At 27.0% G+C, this 23,936-nt stretch overlaps 5 protein-coding genes across 6 annotated transcripts; 4 read left to right on the top strand and 1 right to left on the bottom strand.

Annotated features, from left to right (window-relative positions):
* The first annotated feature begins 12 nt into the window (after positions 1-12).
* Positions 13-4,259, top strand: LOC141535496 (uncharacterized). Its single transcript, XM_074255452.1, has 5 exons — positions 13-425; positions 1,634-2,268; positions 2,341-2,528; positions 3,381-3,543; positions 3,719-4,259. Exons 1-5 carry the CDS (start codon positions 389-391, stop codon positions 3,899-3,901), a joined length of 1,206 nt encoding a protein of 401 aa, XP_074111553.1. The 5' UTR covers positions 13-388; the 3' UTR covers positions 3,902-4,259.
* Positions 4,260-5,354: 1,095 nt separating this feature from the next.
* Positions 5,355-12,263, top strand: Scsbetaa (Succinyl-coenzyme A synthetase beta subunit, ADP-forming). Its single transcript, XM_074255470.1, has 7 exons — positions 5,355-5,606; positions 6,641-6,900; positions 7,297-7,459; positions 7,534-7,798; positions 10,150-10,454; positions 10,526-10,645; positions 11,277-12,263. Exons 1-7 carry the CDS (start codon positions 5,562-5,564, stop codon positions 11,445-11,447), a joined length of 1,329 nt encoding a protein of 442 aa, XP_074111571.1. The 5' UTR covers positions 5,355-5,561; the 3' UTR covers positions 11,448-12,263.
* Positions 12,264-13,624: 1,361 nt separating this feature from the next.
* On the top strand, positions 13,625-15,818 carry LOC141535516 (stromal cell-derived factor 2-like protein 1). The gene is made up of 4 exons (XM_074255475.1): positions 13,625-13,782; positions 13,904-14,099; positions 15,113-15,337; positions 15,411-15,818. Exons 1-4 carry the CDS (start codon positions 13,704-13,706, stop codon positions 15,571-15,573), a joined length of 663 nt encoding a protein of 220 aa, XP_074111576.1. The 5' UTR covers positions 13,625-13,703; the 3' UTR covers positions 15,574-15,818.
* Positions 15,819-15,973: 155 nt separating this feature from the next.
* LOC141535513 (palmitoyltransferase ZDHHC22-like) lies at positions 15,974-18,558 on the bottom strand. Of its 2 annotated transcripts, XM_074255473.1 has the most exons (3): positions 18,428-18,557; positions 17,659-17,755; positions 15,974-17,603 (listed from the first exon to the last, which is right to left on the bottom strand). In XM_074255473.1, exon 3 carries the CDS (start codon positions 17,575-17,577, stop codon positions 16,747-16,749), a length of 831 nt encoding a protein of 276 aa, XP_074111574.1. In that variant the 5' UTR covers positions 17,578-17,603; positions 17,659-17,755; positions 18,428-18,557; the 3' UTR covers positions 15,974-16,746. The 2 variants fall into 2 exon arrangements, with proteins under 2 accessions (XP_074111574.1, XP_074111573.1); XM_074255472.1 differs by lacking the exon at positions 17,659-17,755 and having other exon boundaries at positions 18,428-18,558.
* A 430-nt stretch (positions 18,559-18,988) lies between these two features.
* On the top strand, positions 18,989-23,704 carry LOC141535507 (uncharacterized). Its single transcript, XM_074255466.1, has 3 exons — positions 18,989-19,199; positions 19,283-19,347; positions 20,302-23,704. The coding sequence occupies exons 1-3, from the start codon at positions 19,130-19,132 to the stop codon at positions 22,873-22,875; spliced, it is 2,709 nt and encodes a 902-aa protein (XP_074111567.1). The 5' UTR covers positions 18,989-19,129; the 3' UTR covers positions 22,876-23,704.
* Positions 23,705-23,936: the final 232 nt, after the last annotated feature.

Raw genomic sequence — 23,936 nt, 5'->3', positions numbered from 1 at the left:
CATTCGTGTTGTGTCCAGAGTTTACAGTCCAGGTTTCACAAAAATAAATATTTATTTTGTCGATTTAAATAATCAACTGTTCTACGACAGTTTCGCGTTTTAAAAGTGTTAAATAATAATTACATTCGTTAGCGTCAATCGCTCGTGATAAAATAAAATTAAAAGAATATTATTTTTTTTTTTTTCTAAATAATAACAATAATAATAATATTAAAATTGAGACGAAATATATGTGAAGCCTATTTAATCGTGGCGTGATTAAATTTATAATAATATAGAAGAAAGTATATGCAATTCTATATTAAGGCACGCGCTTGTGCGCACACATAATAATTTCTATTAAAAAATTTAAAAAAAAAAAAAAAAAAAAAAAACAAAGCCACACAATATGGCCGAATTTGACGCGAAAATAAATATGTCTCTTGGTAAGTGGCCAAAGCAAAAAAATCTTTTAAGTATCTACGACGTAATACCTCCGTGAGCGTACGGTTCAATATAATTTCACAGTTGTTAAATTAACATGTCTACAGATAATTAATCCAATGAAATTTTTTAAAATTTTACATTCACATAAGGATGACCATACACACGTATAATACAACCATTAGACAGGTTAAATAAAAAATGTCTAGTTTTTGTTTTTCGAAATTCCCTCTGAAATAATTTCAGGGAGATGAAAAAAGATGCCTGGTAAATAAAAGTGAAGCCCTTAATATTAATATTATGAATATTAATAATATGTGGAACTCTTCGATAATTAATTTTATAATTTTCCGAGTTATAATCTTCAAGTCAGGACCGTATGCTTTACGACTCCGTATGCGTACGACTCCGTTTGTATTTACACGAGTCGTATGTATACGGAGCCGTATATCGTCCAGTTGCCGTACCTTTAGCTACATCCTTCATATAAATATATAATACTCTACTATATGTATATTATAAACAATACCATACAGAACCATACCATAGATAATAATCATACCAATGATTTGAGTGTATACAGATATATATTATGTAAATAATATATATTTATAGCAGCACATTCATACCAAGATCAGAAGATGGTGGTGTTTCCTAAAAAGGAATTATTTAAGTAACAACGAGAATAATTATTCTCTCTTGAGAAGATCATTACCATTGCAGCGGATGATATTTATAAGATATTAAATCACCAGGGAGTTATTTTAAATCAAGATATATATTTATATATAGAGATAAAATGGAGTACACGTAATGCATGATGTTAAAATTGTCAAAAATTTAAAAATGTATTTTAAGGAAGCTACACGAGTCACGTCGGTCGTCTTCAGCGATTTAGTTTTACGCGAGTGATTTATTATGGAATATAAATTTATTTATCTATCATTATGAAGAATAGTTTATAAAATTTCCCAATGATTTTTTTAAAAAATTTCTGTTACTTTGCGTGAAAAAAAAAAAAAATTCATATGAATTTATAGTAATTAAACGCGCTGTTTTATTATCCTTCAACATATTTTGTTAAAAAAATAAATTTTATTTATTAAATTTCATTAAGACCGTACGCTCACATTAAAGCTAAAATATTGAGATTTAAAAATATGAACGGCAACAAGAAAACGATCAACCAAAATTTTACCCTTCTTTTAAGATGAAATCATAAAACTGGACCGCAAGGAAAAAAAGAAAAATGTCAATGGAAAACCAGCTATCAAGAGGAACTTGAGAAGAAATAATACAAGAGGTACAGGACGTCCACGTAATGCTGCCGGTGTTGGAACTAAAACATTTAACGCAAATTTTAAGAAAAATTTTAAAAATGGAGTTACTGCTAACGCGAAAAAACGCAACCAGAGTCAGGCTTGGCGGCTACAGAGAGGCCGAAATGTTAATCAACCCAACAGTGGATTTGTTACTAAGAGATACAAGCAGCAGAATGGAGTTGTTAAGAGAGCCAAGCCTGGATTTGCGCTGAAAAATAAGCAACAGCAACAGCAGATTAACAAGAAAGCGCTCGCTGTTCGTCGCACAAAGAACCCGAGATTTGGATTGACCAGATCGAGAAGTCGTAACAACCTTTCTACGATTCCCGTTAAAAATTTTTCGACCAACTCTCGAGTACTCAAGAAAACAAACAGCCTCCCGGATTTGCGTAACCCCAATTCGGTTCACAATCGTCTGGGATATCAGAGTCTAAATCAAGTTGCGTACAGAAATCGCGTTAAGAGAGCTAAAAAATTGTTACTTCAGCTTCAGAACAAACAGAAGCGCGCCGACGACCAGCTGGTAATTTATTTTATTATTTATTTAAGCTGTAATTAATTAAGACAAGGTTTTAATTATAATTTATTTTTGCAGGTGTATCGCCCGGCAAAATCACTGATAGCATTACAACGACGCGCAATCGAGCGTCGCCAACAACAACAACAACAACAACAACTCTTATCAACGCAACAAAGGATGTACAACGCCGGTGGACTTCGTTCTGATCAAATATTACGCACTCAACGGCGTGCTCAATACGCCCAGAAACTCATGAGACAAAAGTAAACTATTGTGTACTTTTATTATTATTATTATTATTATTATTATTATTATTATTATTATTATTATTATTATTATTATTATTATTATTATTATTATTATTATTATTATCATCAGCTTGTTAGGTCGTAATATTTAGTCATTTTTTTTTTTATAAGTTAATACGTTACTCGGAATACAAGTAATTATCTTTTAATGGCCTAGATAAAGTACGTCTAAGCATGACCCTGAAGTTGAAAGACATAAAAAATATTCTTAAAATTTTATGGCAATTAAATTATTATTGAAAAAATTTTATTAAAAAATTTCACATGTTAAAATTAATAAAAATTACACGTGAAAATTTTTAGATAGATTTCATGGAAATCAATCTTTTGCATTGTTACTCATGTCAGAATTTTGTCGTAATATCTCTTAACTAGTAGAGTAAAGGTCAAAAATAATGTTAGTCAAATAATGTATATATGGATACAATATAACGAGGAATGTTGCCGCGATTGTGTCTAGAGTTCTTGACAGATCTAAATGAAATTTGCCACACATATTTTTTGGATAATAACTTTGAATGAGTTAAAAAATGAGCTAAAAATAGTAAAAATTATTACATAGAAGTTGACGTTTAAAAATTATTTTAAAATTTTATAGTAATGCAATTATTATAAAAAAAATTAATTAAATTAAAAAATTCCACATGTGAAAATTAATAAAAATTTTTAGAAGCATTTTTTTATTGTAATTGATTTATTACAAAAATTTTTTAAATTAACAGCTGACGGCTAACTTCAATATTATCGTCTAAGCCTATTTATTAAAGTTTTTTAAAATTATTTATTAATTTATTTTTTATTTTTTAGCGCTACTAGAATGAATCCAAACGTCAATTTTATGTGTACTCTTGGAGATGAGTACAACATGAACCGCCAGATGACTTTCAACCCAGCTCCGCCTCGTAATTTGGCAAATATGCGTCATATGTCTCGAGAACGGTCACCTTTCAGACCCACTATGCAGAATTCTGTAATTTTTTTTATTTTTAACAACCCATAAGTGATAGAAAAAATATCTTACATCAGTAAAAGCTAAAAAATTTAGAGAATTTGCGTAAAAATTTTTTATCTCTCAATGAGGTTCAATTTTGTAATTATTTATATTAATAGATAATAATTATCTCTGTATTTTTATTTCAAAACAGCTTCCAAGACCACAATTTATAAGATCACGAAGCCGTTCACGGTCTCGCTCTCGCAGCCGTGCCCAAACTGTATCGTCAATACCCGCAAATCCTGACGACCGGACCTTCAGCCAAGTTATGTACAGTGTTTCCAACAATCTTGGAGTTACTGGCAGAACTCTCAACGACAGATTTAGCTTCTAATTAATTAATTAATTAACTAACTTAATTATAATGATATTAATATTAAAATATATTTATCAAAGACTGCGTCAGACGTTTAAATCATGGTTAGCAGCAATTTAATATGCGTAATCGTACTAAGTGTATGATCTATTGTGCCGATGCACTGGTGTATAAAATATTCTATAAAAGAATCGATTGATTACATTTAAATTTAAAATATTAATATTAAGTTTATTCAATTTTTTGTTAATTTAATTTAGTATGGACTAAATTTTTTTGTTGATTCAATTAACTCATTTTTTTTTTTTATTTATATTGTAATGTAATCTTAATTTTAATTTTATTTCAATTGAGTGAAAATAAATTTAAAAAACAAGTTTTTTTTCTATTTGATATATTTATCTTCAACAAACATTGTTATAGCTTATTTACTTAATAAACTGTTGTAAAAAAATTTTACCTCTTTTTATCAAATGAAAATTAAGTTTGCCGACATCGAAACTTTTTAGAATTTTTTTTATTAATAAAACTATTAGAAAAAAATTAAAAGAAAAAATTGAACATGTAAAAAATTTGAAAAGTTATATGTACAATTTTTTTATTGCTTATTCAATTAATAAAAAAAAAAATAAAATTTTTTCGTTGACAGCTCTACTTTTTTATGAAACTAAAATATTTTTATTGTTTTTTATTAATTGAATTAACAATAAAAAAATATTTTTAAAAAATTGCACGTAGAATTTTTCAAATTTTTTACATGTGCAATGTTTTTGTAATAATTTTATTAATAAAAAAAATTCTAAAGAAATTTAAATGTTGGCTAAGTTAATTTTCAATGACAATTAAGTTAGCCGACATCTAAAAATTTTTAGAATTTTTTTTTTTATTGAAAAATTATTTTTAAAAAAATAATAAAGAAAAAATTTTACATGTAGAAAATTTAAAAAATTACACATGCAATTTTTTAAAAATAATTTTTTGTTATAATTTAATTAATGAAAAAAAAAAATAAAAATAAAATAATTTAAACCGTCGGCTAACTTTAGTATTGTTAATTTTCAATGACATTACAGTTAGCAGTTACTAGATAATTTTTAATTTTTAAAAATTTTTAAATGTCGAATTTTTTTCCTAATTTTTTTTTGCCATAATTAATTTGTTAAAAAAAATTATAAAAATTATTAAATATCTGCTAAATTTATTTTCATACTTTTTTTTAATCAGCTGATGAAATAATATTTTTATCGATGATAAATCATGACTAATAAACTCTCGAAGGCATTTAAACTCAAGAATGCATGCATGTCTTGCTCGGTGAAAGTTTCACTCGGGTTTTTCCGGCGTGGCCACGATTCAAATATAAAATACAGCTGTGCGCATGCGCAATTGATCTGCGCATGCGCATGAAGCGCGCAGGAGGAGAGGTAATTTCATAATTTCGCCGAAAGGAAGAAGAAGCCCAGAGGGATCCACCGATCAGTCACATGGTTTTTAGTTTTCATCCCAGCAGCACACGGACTTGTTTCGATTACACTAGCACAAAGATAAATAACGAGTTAGTGTAGTAGTCTGGTGATAAAAATATAAGAGCAAAAAGAGTGAAGTTGGTGGTAGACAAGAAAGATAAAACCCAAGCACCAGCTGACAGTCCATTGCCACCGTCTTAGATTCAAGTAACATGGCCACCATGTTGTCCCGGGCGATTGTCCGTTTAAACTCACAAGTAAGTTTTATTAAATAGTTTTAATTAATAAATTAATTTTTTTTTTGTAAGCATTTAATTTATTTTTCTTCTACTGATAGTGAAAAAGTGATGGAATTAATATTTAAATATTTAGATCATGGTTACTGATCAACATTGAATGATCTCCATATTAGATTGTGTCAAGTTGCTAAATTAGGCGCCAGGGTCAGACAATTTAAAGCCAATTTATCGCAAAACATTGCATTGCGCCAATGACATTGTTTATTCGATTATTTTTTTAGGATTTATAATTATGCAATGATTATTAGTGTTATCTCTAGTGGATTTTTTTTACGTTTCATCAGTCAAGGTTAACTCTTATGACGTTACGTTTGTTGTTTATTATTAGAAGTTTAAAATATCCCGAATTATGTTTTTGTAACACAATATAAATATGATCTGTGAAATAATGCTGAAGTTAGCCGTCAGCTGTTAATTAAAAAAAATTTTTTAATAAATCAATTAAAATAAAAAAAATGCTTTTAAAAAATTTCACTTGTAATTTTTATTAATTTTCACATGTGGAATTTTTTAATTTTATTTAACAAAAAAATTTGTTCTAAAAAATTATTTTAAAAAAATTGCATTTTTAATTTATTAAAATTTCTACAAGTCCATTTTTTTAATAATTTTTTTTTCGTTATAATTTATTTGTTAAAAAAATTTTTTTAAATCATCAACTATCTGCTAAGTTAATCTTCATTAAATTTAATGTCATTTTATAATAATTCTAAAATTATTATAAAATTCTAAAATAATTTTTAATCTGCCAACTTCAGTGTCATGAGGTTAGCCGTCAGCTGTTAATTTTAAAAATTTCAATAACAAATCAATTACAATAAAAAAATGCTTTTAAAAATTTTCACATGTGGAATTTTTTTTATATAAATTAAATTATTATAAAATTCTAAAATAATTTTTAATGTCCGTCAACTTCAGTGTCATTCTGTGAAAATATTGTTAATGATATTGTTTAGTATGTATTAACTTACTGTGTATTTTTCCTTATTTAGATTCTTTCAAAGTCTAATGGATTAGTAAAACAACCGGTGAGATGTCTGAATGTGCATGAACACATCTCATACAGCTTGCTCAATGAAGCCGGTATTCCAACTCCCAAATTTGGAATCGCCAAGACTCCAGATGAAGCTGCTACTCTTGCTGCTGATCTCAAAACCAAGGACATTGTCCTGAAAGCCCAGGTTTTGGCTGGTGGCCGTGGAAAGGGTCACTTCAAGGACAGCTCTGTCAGTGGTGTTAAAATGTGTGAAACGTATGTATTTTATTTATTTTTTATATCAAGTGCAATTTTTTAAAAATATTTTTTTTTGTAATTTTTATTGATTGAAAATATAAAAAATTGTTAAATGTCTTCTAATTTTAATATAGTATTTATTATTTTGACAATTATGATTTATTTATTGCAAAAATTATTAAAAAAAAAATTTGAAAAATTCTGAGTACAATTTTTTAAAAATAATTTTTTTGGTTAAGAAAAATCAAAAATTGTTAAATGTCTGCTAATTTTAATATAATTTATGTTGTTGAGATAATAAAAAAAGTTTTTTAGTCACCTAGTGACTGCAAGGTTGCTAGTATTTATTATTTCTTCAATTATAATGATTTATTGACTAATTATTAATTATATTTCTTTTGATTATTTTTATAGACCAGAAGAAGCTAAATCTCTAGCAGCCCAGATGTTAGGAAAATTATTAATCACCAAGCAAACTGGTGAGGGTGGTAGAATATGTAATGCTGTGATGATAACACAGCGGATGTTTCCTCGAAAAGAATACTATCTAGCTGTAATGATGGAGCGAGCCTTTGGAGTAAATATTAAACCTAAATAATTTCTCACCTGATTAAAAAAAAATTTTTTTAATTAATAAAATAATAAATTCAGGGTCCAGTAATAATTGCCTCAAGTCAAGGAGGTGTAAACATCGAGGAAGTAGCCGCTACCAACCCAGATGCCATTATGTACGAACCAATTGACATCAACAAAGGCATTACTAAAGAACAAGCGAGCCGCATCGCTGAAAAACTTGGTCTGGGCAACGTTAAGGATTACATCTCAAACATCATCCTGAACCTTTACGCCATGTTCTTGAAGAAAGACGCGCTTTTGCTCGAGGTGAACCCTCTTGCCGAAGACATCCAAGGCAATTGTAAGTTATCAGAAGATTAAAAATACTTATCGCTATTTTTTATCTGTATATATTTATTAGGGTGGGTCAAAAAAATCGAATAATTTATTTTTGATTTTATACTCTGAAAAATAGGTTCGTAGACACCTAAAAAGAATTCTCTCCAAGTATAAGCTCTTAATTATAACGGGAAGGTCCTCCGCTTTGCGGGTTTCTATTTTTTTCGAATAATCAGATAAAAAAATTTATATCTCGCTTCCAACTGCTTGGAAAAATATTCCGTGGCATAGATTTTGTGAGAAATTGAATGCTTTACAAAAAAGGTCTCTTATGACTTTTTCAAAAACTCAACCGATTAAAAGATATTCATAGTTAAAGTTTGGCTATTTTAAGGAAAATATTCGTTTTTATTATGAATTTTATAAGTCGATGAAAAAAATTATTTCGGATTGCGGAACTCATGATTTTGTAGGAAATTTACTGCTCTACAAAAATGGTCTCTTATGATTTTTGATTAAGTGAAGCCGTTACGAGATATTCATCGTCAAACATTAACGAATATCAATATTTCCAGTTTTTGATCAATAATTCGATAAATTTTAATTTAAACTATGAGTTTCAGGAAAATTTACATAAATTTGAGTTTCGATCGATAAAGAAATGTTATAATAAGTTAGATAAAGAATTATTGGAATTATCATTGATTTTCCTTGGAGAAATGCCTCAAGAAAAGATTTCTTTCAAACGTCCTGGTGCTGTTCATCATGCTAGATGGATGGCTAAGGCCATTTATAGTTTGAAAATGTATCTATTCAGAGATGAATTCAAACTCTCTCAGAAAGAATTGCATGGTCTTCGTCATTTCTGTATTTTTATAGTCACATTGTATTTAAAAGCTTGGTTTTCATCAACTTCTGCAACAACTGCTGCTTATCATGACTTGCAGTTTATGAAAAATTTATTGGAGTACAAACATATCAATCCTTTGATTTCTTCAGCTACGTGTGAAAAAATGATTTCGCACTTATGGTATTTGAGCGATGAACTTGCCATTTTATCACTGTTTGACGATGGCGTTCCATTAGAAGTAAAAAAACGTATTGTTGAAGCTGTTAATACTCGTGAAGGTACAGATTCTAAAGCTAAAAGATTTGTAATTGCTAAAAAAGATTTGAATTCATTGGCGCAGAGAACTCTGAGTGACTTTGTGTCTAAAAAGTCATTAAATCTTTTCAAAATCTTCGATCTACCGTATGACTTTCTTGATGTCGATGTTGAATTATGGCCTACTAATGAGAGTTATCTCGAAAATAAAGAATACTTTCAACAACTAAAAGTTGTCAATGATTCAGCAGAGCGAGCTGTTGCATTAGTCAGTGAATATAATCAATGCTTGACAAAAATGAAGAACAATTCCAGTACTTATTGCAAGTTGTCAAAGAACATCAAAAACATTCCCAAATTGTAATAAAAGAAATTATTTATAGTAATAGCGTACTGTTATGTTAAAAATATAGACAATTATATTGCAATTGATAATTCAATAAAAAATTTATCTATAAAAAAGTTAAATACTGGTTGTTTCTCACTTGATTCAATACTTTTCATATTAAATTTGACAAAGAAATATGTCATTCACTTCAAATTAAACTAATCATTGGCTATATGTCGAAAAAATGCTCTAATTTCTTGTTTTAATGCAATCAAACAAGCTCAAGACTGAAAACAATATTAAAAAAATTGTTTATAACATTTCTTTATCGATCGAAACTCAAATTTATGTAAATTTTCCTGAAACTCATAGTTTAAATTAAAATTTATCGAATTATTGATCAAAAACTGGAAATATTGATATTCGTTAATGTTTGACGATGAATATCTCGTAACGGCTTCACTTAATCAAAAAATCATAAGAGACCATTTTTGTAGAGCAGTAAATTTCCTACAAAATCATGAGTTCCGCAATCCGAAATAATTTTTTTCATCGACTTATAAAATTCATAATAAAAACGAATATTTTCCTTAAAATAGCCAAACTTTAACTATGAATATCTTTTAATCGGTTGAGTTTTTGAAAAAGTCATAAGAGACCTTTTTTGTAAAGCATTCAATTTCTCACAAAATCTATGCCACGGAATATTTTTCCAAGCAGTTGGAAGCGAGATATAAATTTTTTTATCTGATTATTCGAAAAAAATAGAAACCCGCAAAGCGGAGGACCTTCCCGTTATAACTAAGAGCTTATACTTGGAGAGAATTCTTTTTAGGTGTCTACGAACCTATTTTTCAGAGTATAAAGTCAAAAATAAATTATTCGATTTTTTTGACCCACCCTAATATTTATGTTTATATTTATACTTATATCATTTTAGACTTTGCACTTGATTGCAAGTGCCGATTTGACGATAATGCCGAGTTCCGGCAAAAAGACCTCTTTGCCCTCCGGGATTGGACTCAAGAAGACCCCAAAGAGGTCGAGGCCGCTAAATTCGAGCTGAATTACATCGCGCTTGATGGAAATATTGGATGCATGGTCAACGGTGCAGGTTTAGCCATGGCTACCATGGATATTATCAAGCTTCATGGTGGAGAGCCCGCTAACTTTTTGGATGTTGGTGGTGGTGCTACTGCTTCAGCTGTCAAAGAAGCCTTCAAAATTATTACATCCGATCCCAAGGTAACATTTATTTTTAAATAAATAACTAGGAGTAAATTTATTTAATTATAATAATTTATTATTGTTATTAGGTTCATGCTTTGTTGGTCAACATCTTCGGAGGTATCATGAGATGTGATGTAATCGCAGAGGGTATTATTGCTGCCACGAAAGAATTAGATCTCAAGATTCCGGTTGTTGTACGACTTCAGGTAATTTTTTTTTTTTTTTTTTTTTTTTTTTTTAAATTAATAATGACATCAAATTTAGCTGTCACTTAACAATTTTTTTGTTTTCTTTTAACAAGCAAATTTGTTCCAAAAAGTTATTTAAAAAAAATTGCATTTTTCAGTTTTTAAAATTAAAAAAAAAAAAATTTTTGTTTGTCATAATTTATTTGTTACAAAAATTTTTAAAATTATCAAATATCCACTAAATTAATTTTAATTGTCATGACATTAAAATTAGCAGTTACTTGATCATTTTTAATTTTTTTTTTAACAAACAAATTTTTTCGAAAAAATTGTTGAAAAAAAAAATTGCATTTTTAATTTTTTTTTTAAATTTCTACTTGTCAATTTTTTTTCCAAATTTTTTTTAGAATAATTTACTTGTCATAAAAATTCTTAAAATTATTAGATGCCTGCTTAATTACTTCAAAAAATTATTTTTAAAAAATCGCAATTTCAAGTTTTAAAAATTTCTACGTCAATTTTTTTTTTTTTTTTAATTTTTTTGTCAATGTATTTGTTTGTTAAAAAAATTTTTGAAATGATCAAATGTTTGTTAAATTAATTTACATTAATTAATATTTTTTTTTATCAATGTTTTTTTAAATTACAGGGAACAAACGTGGATGAAGCCAAAGCCTTGATTGCTAACGCTGGATTAAAAATTGTTCCAGTAGATGATCTTGATGAAGCAGCTCGCATTGCCGTAAAATTGTCGACAATTGTAAAATTAGCTCACTCAGCAAATCTCAGCGTTAACTTTGAAATTCCTCAAATTTCATAAATTTAGCGCTGATTTAATTGAATAAACGTATTGACATTAAAATTACAAAAAAATCGCCATAATCTTAATGCGAAAAAATCGATAGTAAAATTAAAAGTTAATATTTATAATATTTTTATCGATTTAGCATAATTATTTTTTTATTTATGTTAAAATCACTCAAATGAAAAAAGCAAGCACGTGGAAATTACCTCTTTCATTAATACTGTAACACACTTGTAAATTAATATACATACTTATATATATATATATATATATATATATATATATATATATATATATATATATATATATATATATATATATATATATATATATATATATATATATATATATATCGCTTCGCGGTACTGACAGACTTATTAATGTTATCTGTTTAATTGAAATATTTATCATATTGATATAGGAAAAAATCTTGAGCAAATTAAACTTTACAATTATCGATTTAAAATTGCAATTTAATAAATAGTAGCCACAATGAAAAAAAATCTTTAGCAGGCACTTGTATTTTATTGTCTTGGTTTTATTATTATGATGCTCAGATCGGTCGTAGGTCTGCGATTCAGTATTAAAGATTTCATTCTAATGCCTGCGTTATTTGAAAGTTTTTAAATTTTTCAGTCATACTTTTAATTGTTATACTGAAGGTATTGATTGAATTATAAATAATAATTAATAATATATTAATGTATATAGTTATTTTTTATTAATTATTATTATTGCTATTAATTTTAATGAAAACTGGCTGATAAAATCTTCATTCACCGTTTTAATTTAATATTTATTACTAATAAAACGGATTAATTAAACTGAAAAGTTTTTTTTTTATTTCGTCTTTTTTAAAAATCCGTTCAATTATTATTTAAATTATGATAGTAAAATTAGCCAACAGCTGTCAGTTTTTGGAAAAATTTTTTCACTAAATAAATCGTAATAAAAAATTAAAAAAAAAATTATATTGATAATTTGTGTGGATATCTTGATGTGAAATAAAAAAAAAAAAGTTTTAATCTATGTTATTAAGATGATCAATTTTTTATATATTTTATATATTTATATATATTCTATATTTGTATATATGAAAAATATATAAAAATGCAAGTAGGTACTCAAATGAAAGCTCTTGATGAGTGTAACATCAGGATGAGCTTACATCTTTAAAAATATCAACAATTAAGAAACGACCTTGTATCTCGTGAACTATTGATATTTTTGAAAATATAAGCTCACCCTAACATTATACTCATCGAAACCTTTCATTTGAGTACCCACATCAATTTTTCATATATTTTACATATTTATATATATGTATAATATGAAAAATATATAAAAAATGCATGTGGGTACTCAAATGAAAGCTCTTGATCAGTGTAACGTCAGGATGAGCTTATATCTTCAAGAATGTCAATAGTTAAGAAAGTACAGTGCTTTACCTCTAGATACCTAATTAAAAAATTACCTAGAATTTTGTGAAATATTGATATTTTTAAAGATATAAGCTCACCCCGACATTACACTCATCAAGAGCTTTCATTTGAGTACCCACATCAATTTTTCATATATATTATATATTGATATATACTATATATATGTATATATGAAAAATATATCAAAAATACATGTGGGTACTCAAATGAAAGCTTTTGATGAGTATAACATCAAGACGAGCTTATATCTTTAAAAATGTCATTATTTAAGAAAGTACTGTGCAATTTAACAAAAGTCATTTTTTAATAAAGCAAAATTCCATTTATTTATATTTCACAAATTTCACTTAGTGACTGCAAGGTTGCTAGTTACAATAGTTTAGTTATTAAAAAAAAATTCTAAAAATTGACAGCTGTTGCCTAATTTTACTATCAAGTTAAATTTTATAAAAATCAAATTTTATTATTATTATTATTATTTTCATTAATTTTTTTGTTTTTAAATTAAATTTATAAAAATTTTAATTATTCATCTGTCAAAAATATAAAATTGAAGAATATATTTTTATTGACATTCAATAATAATAATAATAATAATAATAATAATAATAATAATAATAAAATAAATTTAAAAAAAATCATTTTTTTAATTTTTATCTTACAACAAAATTCTTATTTATTTATTTTTTTTGAATTTTGTCATTAAATTATTTTTTTTTTTAGTTTTCATAAATAATTGTTTTCTTCTTTATCAACTCAACTAGGAGAAAAAAAAATATATCCACCAATAGAATTTCCCCACGCGATATTGCTGACAGTTCCATTTAAAATGGCCACGCGGTGTATGATGCAGCGGCTAGTTTTTCCTATTTTTATAATAATTATATCCTTAACAAATATATTTGGAGGTAAATATACACTTAACTTATGCAATTATCCTTAAGTAATAAAAAAAACTAATTACTTACACTTGTAATTACATAAAAAAAGAAAATTAATATAAAATTAACCTACAACTTATTGTTTTAGTAACTGGTACTCCCTACGTCACTTACAGCTCAGTTTTAAAATTATTAAATGTTGATTATAAAGTGAGGTTGCACTCTCACGATGTCAAGTATGGCAGTGGAAGTGGACAACAATCCGTAACAGCGACAGAAGTTGAGACTGATGCTAATTCATATTGGTTTGTCAAGGGTCCCACTAAAAAACCATTCACCAGAGGGTAATTTTATTTTTTCTTCTCAAAAATTCATGAAAATTAATTTAATAATTTTTTTAACAAATAAATTATAACAAAAAAAATTGACATTTGAAAATTTATAAAAATTAAAGATGCAATTTTTAAAAAATCAATTTGTTTGATAAAAAAATTTTTAAAATAGTCAAGATTGCTAATTTTTATGTAAAAAAATTTATTTCACGTAATTTATTTATTAAAATATGTAAATTAAGTTAGCCGACATCTAAAAATTTTTAGAGTTTTTTTTTTACTGAAAAAATGATTGCAAAAAAATTAAAAAAAATTTTTCAATTGTAAAAAACGAAAAGTAATGCGTGAAATTTTTTAAAAATATTTTTTTGTTCTAATTTAATAATTAAAAGAAAATCAAAAAATTAAAAACTTAAAATTTAATTAATTATTAGAATTAGCAGTCTTAACAATTTTTTAATTTCATTTAACAAACAAATTTGTTTTAAGAAATTATTTTTAAAGAAATTACAATTTTAACATTTTAAAATTTCTATAAATCAATTTTTTTTTTCCATAATTTATTTGTGAAAAAAATTATAAAAATTGTTAAATTTATTAATTAAAATATATAAATTAAGTCAGCTGACATCTAAAAATTTTTAGAATTTTTTTTTATTGAAAAAAATGATTAAAAAAAAATTAAAAAAAAAATTTCAATTGTAAAAAACTTGAAAAATAATGCGTGAAATTTTTTAAAAATATTATTTAGTTCTAATTTAATAATGAAAAGAAAATCAAAAAATTTTAAACGTCGGCTTACTTTAGTATTATTATTAAAATTAGCAGTTTTAATAATTTTTTAATTTTATTTAACAAACAAATTTGTTTTGAAAAATTATTTTTAAAAAAATTGCAATTTTAATAATTTAAAATTTCTACAAGTCAATTTTTTTTTCTATAATTTATTTGTTGAAAAAATTTCTAAAAATTGTTAAATGTCTGCTAAATGAATTTTCTTAATTAAAATTTCTTTTTATTTATAGAGAACCGATAAAATGTGGAGATACGGTAAGATTCGAGCATGTAAATACAAAAAAAAATCTTCATTCCCATTTAATGCGCTCACCATTGAGCGGCAAGCAAGAAGTATCAGCTTATGGTGACCAAAAAGGCGAGGGTGATTCGGGTGATCACTGGATGGTTGTTTGTAACTCAGAATATTGGGAGAGACGTGAACCAGTTACTCTTCAGCATATCGATACTCAAGTGTAAGTTATTATTTTAATTTTAAAATTTATTGGCTGAAATTTTTTTAAATTAATAAAATAAAAAATTTTTTAGATTTTTATCTGTAAGCGGAAGATCATACGGATCTCCAATTGCGGGACAGATGGAAGTAGTCGGAGAACACTCGGTACACAGTGGGTACACGCAATGGCAAGCTATGGAAGGACTCTTCATCAACCCAACAAGCTTACACGGCAGTAGGCACGATGAACTTTAGATGAATCACTCCAGATAATTTATGATTAAATAAATTTAAAGACTAAAAATAAAATACAATAAAAATTAAGGCATAATAATTAATTTAAATTAATTGTCTTCAAGACTCTGACATCACTCCATCGATAATTGAGTTGTAAATATATTCCACTTGATATGTCAATGCATAAATGTTAATTTTTGTTTGTCAGTGTGAATGAACCAAAGCGCGAGGATTATCAATAAATAATTAAATTAAATAGTTTACATAGTATTTTAATATTTATAATACATAATTTACAATAATTACAAGATTTTTAGGTGAAATTTAAGTTGACAGGCATTAGAAATTTTTTTTATAATTTTATAGTAAATTTTTATGAAAAAAAAAATTTAGTAAAAAAATTCCTCATGTGAAAATTAAATAAAATTTTTAGAAGCATTTTTTATTGTAATTAATTTACTATAAAAATAAAAAAAAATTGACAGCTAACTTCAGTAAGGTAAAAGTTTAACACTTGCAATTCTCGACTGCTTAATTTTAAAACACAGTAATTGCAAAATTTTTATACTTTAATTATTTTTAGTACTGCTGCTTTTCTTATAACTTTTAGACCTTAATTTCAAGCATTTTTTTCTTAAAAGTATTTTTTACCCATAAATCAAATTTTTTTATCAATTTGACGCGCAAACTTTTTTTTAATAAGAAATTAAAAAAAATTTTTTTAATAAGAAATTTTAAAGATTAAAAAATGTCAGTTACTGTGTTTTAAAATTGAGCAGCAGTTTTATTCTAATTAAAAAAATTAATTGTTCTCAAAAAAACTAATTTTCTTAAAATTTAATATTCAAAAATTACATTTATTAATTCATTATTATTTTGTTTTTTTTTTTTTTTAATTAAAATAAAAGGGCAAGTGTCAATAATTGAGTGTTATACTTTATCATAATTTAATGAAAATTAAATTAGCCGACATTTAAAAATTTTTATTACTCTTTTTTTTTATTGAAAAATAAAAAAAAAAATTCCACATGTAGAAAATTAAAAAATTATACGTTCAATTTTTTTAAGTTTTTTTTTTTTTTTTTTTTTTCACTTGTAATTTAATTGATGAAAAAAATTAAAAAATTGCAAAACGTCGGCTAATTATATAATCATGATTTTTAAGCAAACATATCAAGCCTTTAAAATAAATTAAATATCTTTCAGCAGATATCTTCCTCTCAAATCTCTAGAACTAATTAATCCATTGTACGGAAAAAAAAAATTCAACAGACCGTAGCTGCCGAAAATCTGCATTAAATCAAATTTTCTTCTAACATGGGGATAGTATCGTTGTCTTCCGGTGTAGCAACTGAACAACTTCCAAGCTCCGTAAACCAAGCAAACGATCCAGACCGAAAATAAAGTATCAAACAAGGTTATCAATAGTAAGCAAGAAGTATTTCCGAAGATCAAGAGTCTTGCAATAGCTATTGGAAAGCAAAAATTGATGATTACGTTGACGACACTTGGATCTTGCTCGAATATATCCCTCAAACTCTCATACAAATAAGGCCCGATTACTATCAGAGAGTAGAGACAAGCCAGAGAGGTGTGGAAGCAGATCAGGATGAAGTTTCCTATGTTTTGCTGGATGACACAGCTGCCGATGAAGAAGCAATGATGATCCCGGTAGTGGAAACACTTGTTACATACTACGCAATGTTGAGTAGGCTTGTACGTATAATTCTGGCACTTGTCGCAGTACCAGTACTTCACATTTGCAGGGGATTCCTGTGCGATGGTTATTGCCACGCTGTCAAAGTCAGACTCGTCGCGTGTTTGACGTCTAGCAGTCGTTACTCCCTGGCTTATCGTGTAAATTGCGTACCAGTTCAAATAAACTTGGATTGAAATGAAGATAAACAGCGGTGACAGTCCTTCGTTGATGTACAGAGTTGTTATTGTCACCAGGATGCTGAATATCAATGCAATTGGTGGACATATTTTGAAGGCTAGTTTATAAAGCTTGCTTTTTTCCATTTAATTTTATTTATTTATTTATTTTTCTGAAACATAAAAAATATGTGAATTTTAATTATTATTTATTTTTTTTCGACTCACCAGTTTAATTGAAATTTATTTCAGCTTTTGTCCACTGCAAACGTCAACTGACGTTCCATTGGCTGGTTGTTTATCTTCTGCCACGTTAATTATTTTCCTATTTATTTTTTTAATTACTAGTGAGGCTTGTAATGTATTGGAATTTTTTTTTTTAATTTATGACACTGAAATAAGCAGACACTTGACAGTTTTTTGATTTTTTTTTTTTTTAAATAAATTTGTTTTATTTATTTATTTATTTATTTAAACGCCAATCGGCTTTATAAATTAGGTTTACATCAATTAAATTTAGTTTTAAATGAAAAATAAAATTTAAAAAAAATATAAAAAAAAATCAATTTTAAAAATTTTTTTAACAAATCAATTACAAAAAAAATGCTTCTAAAAATTTTTATTAATTTTTACATGTGAAACTTTTTAATAAAAAATAAACTTAGCAGATAGTTGATAATTTTAAGAATTTTTGTAACAAATAAATTATTTATAAAAAAAATTGACATTTAGAAATTTTAAAAAACTACAAATGCAATTTTTTAAAAATAATTTTTTGGAGCAAATTTATTTGTTAAAAAAAATAAAAAAATTGTCAAGTGACAGCTAACTTTAATGTCATAACTTTTTAACAATATTTTTTTATAATAATAAAATTACTATAAAATTCTAAAAAAATTTTTAATATCTGTCAACTTCAGTGTCATTATAATTTAACCTTTAAAATTATTTTTTATTTAAAAATATTTACATCTAAGTAATCTTTTTTATAACTTACCATTGTTTTATTTTTATTAAAAAAGTAATTTTGCATTGTTACAGGTACTTAAAAAAAAATAAACAATTGTTGGAAGGCATCAATGGCATAATGTAAACAAAAGTGAATTGAGTTGTAAGCAGCTCTGAAAAATATATTTCAAACATTCACTTGTTTTTCAGAGTGACAAGCCTGTCAGCACTCGCGGTGAGATTTTAGTTTTTATCTATAACACTGAAGTTGACAGATATTAAATAATTTTTTTGGAATTTTATAGCAATTAAATTATTAAAAAAAATTTAATCAAAAAGTTTCACATGTAAAAACTTTTAGAAGCATTTTTTTAATGTAATTAATTTGTTAAATAAATTTTTTAAATCAACAGCTGATCGCTAACTTCAGTATTATTTTTATCTCACTCAAAAATATTTTATCTACAAAATATCTCTGCAGAGAAAGTGAGACACTAAACGCGCGACTGCGAAAATGATAGTCACAAAAGAAATTACTAGAAAATCACCAAATTTAAATTTGTAGTAATTTGTTCTATATATATATATATATATATATATAATTATTTCTTAGTTCAATTCGAACTTAACCTAATTTCGCAAACAAAACTGATCATGTGTTTAAGTTTCAATCTTTCTATTTTAATTATTTTATCATTATATAAAAAAATTTTTTATTAAAATTTACAAATTTAAACTTGATGACTTATCAATGAGAGAAAAAATGGAAGACAACTTGCTTAATTGCAACGTTGGTAATAATACTAAAATAGAATTTTCAGGTAAATCATCAAATTAAATTAATTATGTTTTAAAATTAAGTTTATCATTTTTGATTACATAAATCTATTATTTTTATTTCCAGGATGTAATATCTGTGGTGACCTTCACAAAACTCATGAGTGTTATTTTTTAACCAACTTTCAATATGTAAATATTTATATTAAACAATTATCACAAATTATTTTTATTTCAAATAATTTTTTTTTTTTAAATGAAAATAAATATTTATTATTACAACTTTTAAATTGCAGAAAGACACTGAAGTTAACATTAAGTTAGCCGACATCTAAAAATTAAAAAAAATTACAAAAAAAATTTTTTAGTTCTAATTATTAAATTAAGTTATAATACTTAACTAAAAATTATTTTTAAAAAGTTTCACTTATAGTTTTTCAAATTTTTTACAAATAAAAAATTTTTTTTTAATTTTTTCAATTTTTTGATGTCGGCTAACTTGATTTACATAATTAAATTTTTAAAAAATTACAAACGTTGGCTAATTTTAGTATTATGAATTTAACGGACATACATTTTTTTACAATTCTATAGCAATAAAGTTATCATGAAAAAAATGTAATTAAAAAATTCTACATGTTAAAATTATTATATTTATTTTTTATTTTATTTTTAAACAATACACTGAACCTTACAGCAAAGCCTATAAGCGGGTTCCATTAAAAAAAAAAAAAAAAAAAAAAAAAAAAAAAAAAAAACAGTTACATAATGTTTGAAAATAGTGCTTATATGTAATAGTAAATTTTTTTTTAGTAATCGACGTATTTTTGTATAAAACGTGTAGAAATGCAAAAATAAAAATTTTTCTTCAAACTAAAAGTTTTTTTGGACTTAGAAAAAATAATAGAATTTTTAATATATGCCCTTTTGACATCAAAGGTGGCTACCGAGAGCCATAAGGGCGTATAAAAAAAATATTTCAGGTTGTTATCAATATTATAAAACTTATTAAAAATTTTTGGTATAAATTTTTCATTCTAATTAATTTTTATTTTTAATTTGTCAATTAACTTCAGAATTATAATTACAAACCATGAAATAGTTTTTTTTTTTCATTAAAAAAACTAATTTAATTAATTTATCCAGATCCGCGACTCCAAAACAACTACCCGAGCTCGTCAGACCCTGCCAAAGGACTTGGAGATCATCCGGATGGCCGATGGCACAACAAGTGTCATAGCGAAGTGCAATTACCAGCGAGGAATGACCTTCGGACCATTCGAAGCTAAGCGAAACTGGGCAATGAACCCCGCGATCAACTTCACAATAAAAATCTTCGGAGAGTCTACCAAGGACACTTATTACCTAGACTACTCCGACGAAGATACCAGCAACTGGATGTGTTTCGTCCCACCGGCTACCAACGCCAAGGAGCAGAATTTAATTTGCTACCAGTCTAATCAAGAAATTTATTACACTGTCTCGAGAGAAATCCCGGCTGGAGAAGAGCTGAGAGTCTGGTACGCGCCCTACTACGCCCAGAAGATGAAGATCCCCTTGCACGTCAACAACAGAGCTCTCCCTCCTCTCCATCCGATAACACCCGATGAAAAAGATTCCGTAGAGATTTTAAACGTAGCTCTGGCTCAAGAATTAGCAGACAGACTTTCTCCGACGAAGCTCGGCGCAAAAGATAAAAAAAAAATTTGGACTTGCCGAATTTGCGCGATGACTCTTAACTCAGTGGTTGCTTACGCCAAGCATCAGATGAATCACTACAAGCCTCTTGTAAGAACTATTTGTACTATTTGTAATAAAAAATTTCCAAATTTGGCTACTTTAGATAGACACAGAGCTGATTTGCACAGTCCAGGAAGAAATGAAGAAAATATTGTCGGAATTCCAACAACTGCTAACCAGCAGCAACAAAATGCCGCGACTATTTTGAATATGAGCGAGCAATTTATGACAGAAAAAGAAAATCATGATTTGTCTTTACTGGACAGTTCGATCAACACCAATGATTTGCTTCATCACGCTGGAAGTCTTATAGAAAATTCATCCCTCAAGTCTATTCTCGAAAACCAGTGCTTAAATATGAACGTAAGTTCCATGGCTGACTCTATTTTATCCGAGCACATTTCAAGCGCGGATTCTGTCAAGTTCAACGTTGAAGAATTATCCTCAGAGCTGCTAGACATAATTCCGGAAGACGAGGAAAAAATTTCTGAAAATTCAACTGAGAATTTTGACTGCGATATTTGTGGAAAAAAATTCCAACGTGTGCATTATCTGTACCGTCATTTGCGCAAGCACACTGGAGAATTTATCTGCTCGACTTGTCTCTGTGTATTTGCAAGGAAAGAAAATTTAGTGTCACACCGTTGTTCAGCCACCAAGAGTCCGAGAAAAGACTCTACTTGCTACCAGTGCTCATATTGTTCGAAAAATTTTGCAAAAGAAAAATATTTTAAAAATCACATTGCTCAGCACTGTGAGGTCTACCGATGCAGAAGATGTCGGCATAGATTCTCAACCAAGTCCGAGTTGGACTCACACAAGTGTGGGTCACCCAATCAAGCTTGTGGCCAGTGTGGGAAGAATTTTTTCACTGCGCTTTATTTAAAGCGGCATATCAAGAGACAACACGAGGCGCCGAAAGCTCAGAAGAAAAAAAAGCCTGGGGAAGAAAAATCGGCGATCTGCGAAATTTGTGGAGATATTTTTAAAAATCTTGGGAATCTTCAACAGCATCAAAAGTCTCATGGCGAGAAAGCTTACGAGTGTGAAATTTGTAATCGTCGTTTTCACAGAATTGGTGTTTTGAAGGAACACAAATTTACGCATCAGAGCGCCGAGCTGCCTTGTAATGTCTGTGGTAAGAAATTCAAGAGCAAGAGAGCTCTTGATGTTCATGTTTTGTTGCATGGCAACAAAAAGTACCAGTGCGAAAAATGTGACAAGAGCTTTTTTCAAAAGTGCAATTATTTGAAGCACTACAAACAAATTCACGCTGAAAAAGTCTTGCAAAGTTGTCCTCACTGCTCCTTAACGTTCATGACTGAAAGCGCTTTTAATAAACACGTCGCTGGTCATGATAAAAATATTCAAGGATATCCATGTGACGTTTGCAAAAAGTTTTTTCCCTCTCAAGCTAAAGTTGCCAGGCACATGCAAACTTGCCACAGTGGAATTATTTATAGGTGTCCGTTTTGCAAGTCCACTGTCAGGCACAGGCATAGTTTGAGAAGGCATTTTAAAAAACAGCACAGAGATCTTACTGATGAATGGAATAAGCCGGGATTTTACAAACAACTTGAAGAAAAGTCTACTGTTGGAAATAGTGATAAGAGTCCTGATGAACCAGGTACTCTTGATAAAGTTTTGGTAGAACAGCAAGTATCTGAAGATGTTACGGAGCATCTTGAAGATACTGATAAAGTTACTGGATCCATTGCAGAACCTGTAACAACAGAATTTTCGGAGAGCTTGAATACAGTTCAAGGAATTCAAGGGACTGAGAATATTCAAGATTTGATGCAAAATGTTAAAAGTGTTGACTTGGAAGTTAACAATCAGTTACTTAATGATGTTCCTCAACTTAGAATTGACTCAGATTCACAATTAGCTGAAACCGTCTTGAATAATACTTACATTTTTGGCGAAGATGGCGATTTTGTATTTTATGTTTTAGATAATGATACTGAGCTAGGATTGTGAAGAAATATTTCAAAGATTCAGAAGACTGAAGTATATATCGCGTTACAGATGCCATATGGGCGTATAATAAAAATTCTTTTTTTTTTCAAGTCCAAAAAAATTTTTTTTTTTGCATTTATGCACGTATCATACAAAAATAAGTAATTCCCGAAAAAAAAAAAATTTTTTTCTTCAAACTAAAAATTTTTTTGAACTTAAAAAAAACAGAATTTTTATTATACGCCCTTATGGCATCTGGAACACGATATATTAGATGTAGTTGTTAAGTATTTAAGGGCTTATAAAAAAATCTGTCGGAAAAAAATTATTTTATTTTTGTGAGCTTGATATATTTGATGACAGATTTTTTTGATGGTTCCTTTAATACCTTTATTAAGAGTATTATATCAGTGCTATACGTATTAAATAAAGTATTAAAATTTCAGTCAAAATTAATAAAAATAGCAGATCAAGAGTTTTAAAAAAATTCTATAGATATTTGTTGAGATTTATAAAAAATTTTAAATACAACTGCTATTTTTATTATCGTAAATATTATTGTAAGTTAAAGTTACCAATGAAAACTTTGAGACTGATGTAACTGTGATGTAAAATATTTGCAATCTTAAGCAATATTAGTTTAAAAAAAATACTATTATTCTCTAGTTACATTTCTCACTTGTTACTATTTTATCTAGATTTATTATCAATAATTTTTCAGTTACCATTTTCTTGCATACAGTGTGTTTAACTCAAATAAATTTTTTAATGTAATAATATTAATATAAAAAATAATTTTCTCAGGTTTTAGAAATAAATAGCATTTGAAATATTTTCATTTTATCACTAATCAATTGTTAATTTATTTTATTTAATTTACCACTTCAATTATTATTAAATTATAAATATCTTACTTAAAAAATTATATATGATATTAAATCTAGCTGTCACTTTTTGACAGTTTTTTAATTTTATTTAACAAAAAAAAATTTATTCCAAAAAATTGCATTTTTAATTTCATAAAATTTCAACATGTCAATTTTAAAAAAGGTTTTTTTTTGCCATAATTCACTTGTGAAATT

This window comes from Cotesia typhae, unplaced genomic scaffold (genome assembly GCF_013202065.1).
Source record: "Cotesia typhae breed Kobodo isofemale line unplaced genomic scaffold, CoteBio_Ctyphae scaffold_13, whole genome shotgun sequence".
NCBI lineage: Eukaryota > Metazoa > Arthropoda > Insecta > Hymenoptera > Braconidae > Cotesia > Cotesia typhae.
Note: the sequence above shows the minus strand (reverse complement) of the source record. Positions and strands in the feature narration are given on the sequence as shown.

Coding starts and splice junctions, on each gene's coding strand:
- LOC141535496 (XM_074255452.1), top strand. CDS start 389: ATGGCCGAATTTGACGCGAAAATAAATATGTCTCTTG. Junction 426..1,633: donor GAAAATAAATATGTCTCTTG/GTAAGTGGCCAA, acceptor CCTTCTTTTAAG/ATGAAATCATAAAACTGGAC. Junction 3,544..3,718: donor GACCCACTATGCAGAATTCT/GTAATTTTTTTT, acceptor ATTTCAAAACAG/CTTCCAAGACCACAATTTAT.
- Scsbetaa (XM_074255470.1), top strand. CDS start 5,562: ATGGCCACCATGTTGTCCCGGGCGATTGTCCGTTTAAACTCACAA. Junction 5,607..6,640: donor TTGTCCGTTTAAACTCACAA/GTAAGTTTTATT, acceptor TTCCTTATTTAG/ATTCTTTCAAAGTCTAATGG. Junction 7,799..10,149: donor CGAAGACATCCAAGGCAATT/GTAAGTTATCAG, acceptor ATATCATTTTAG/ACTTTGCACTTGATTGCAAG.
- LOC141535516 (XM_074255475.1), top strand. CDS start 13,704: ATGGCCACGCGGTGTATGATGCAGCGGCTAGTTTTTCCTATTTTTATA. Junction 13,783..13,903: donor CTTAACAAATATATTTGGAG/GTAAATATACAC, acceptor TTATTGTTTTAG/TAACTGGTACTCCCTACGTC. Junction 14,100..15,112: donor AAAAAACCATTCACCAGAGG/GTAATTTTATTT, acceptor TTTTATTTATAG/AGAACCGATAAAATGTGGAG.
- LOC141535513 (XM_074255472.1), bottom strand. CDS start 17,577: ATGGAAAAAAGCAAGCTTTATAAACTAGCCTTCAAAATATGTCCACCA.
- LOC141535507 (XM_074255466.1), top strand. CDS start 19,130: ATGAGAGAAAAAATGGAAGACAACTTGCTTAATTGCAACGTTGGTAAT. Junction 19,200..19,282: donor TACTAAAATAGAATTTTCAG/GTAAATCATCAA, acceptor TTTTATTTCCAG/GATGTAATATCTGTGGTGAC. Junction 19,348..20,301: donor TTTTAACCAACTTTCAATAT/GTAAATATTTAT, acceptor TAATTTATCCAG/ATCCGCGACTCCAAAACAAC.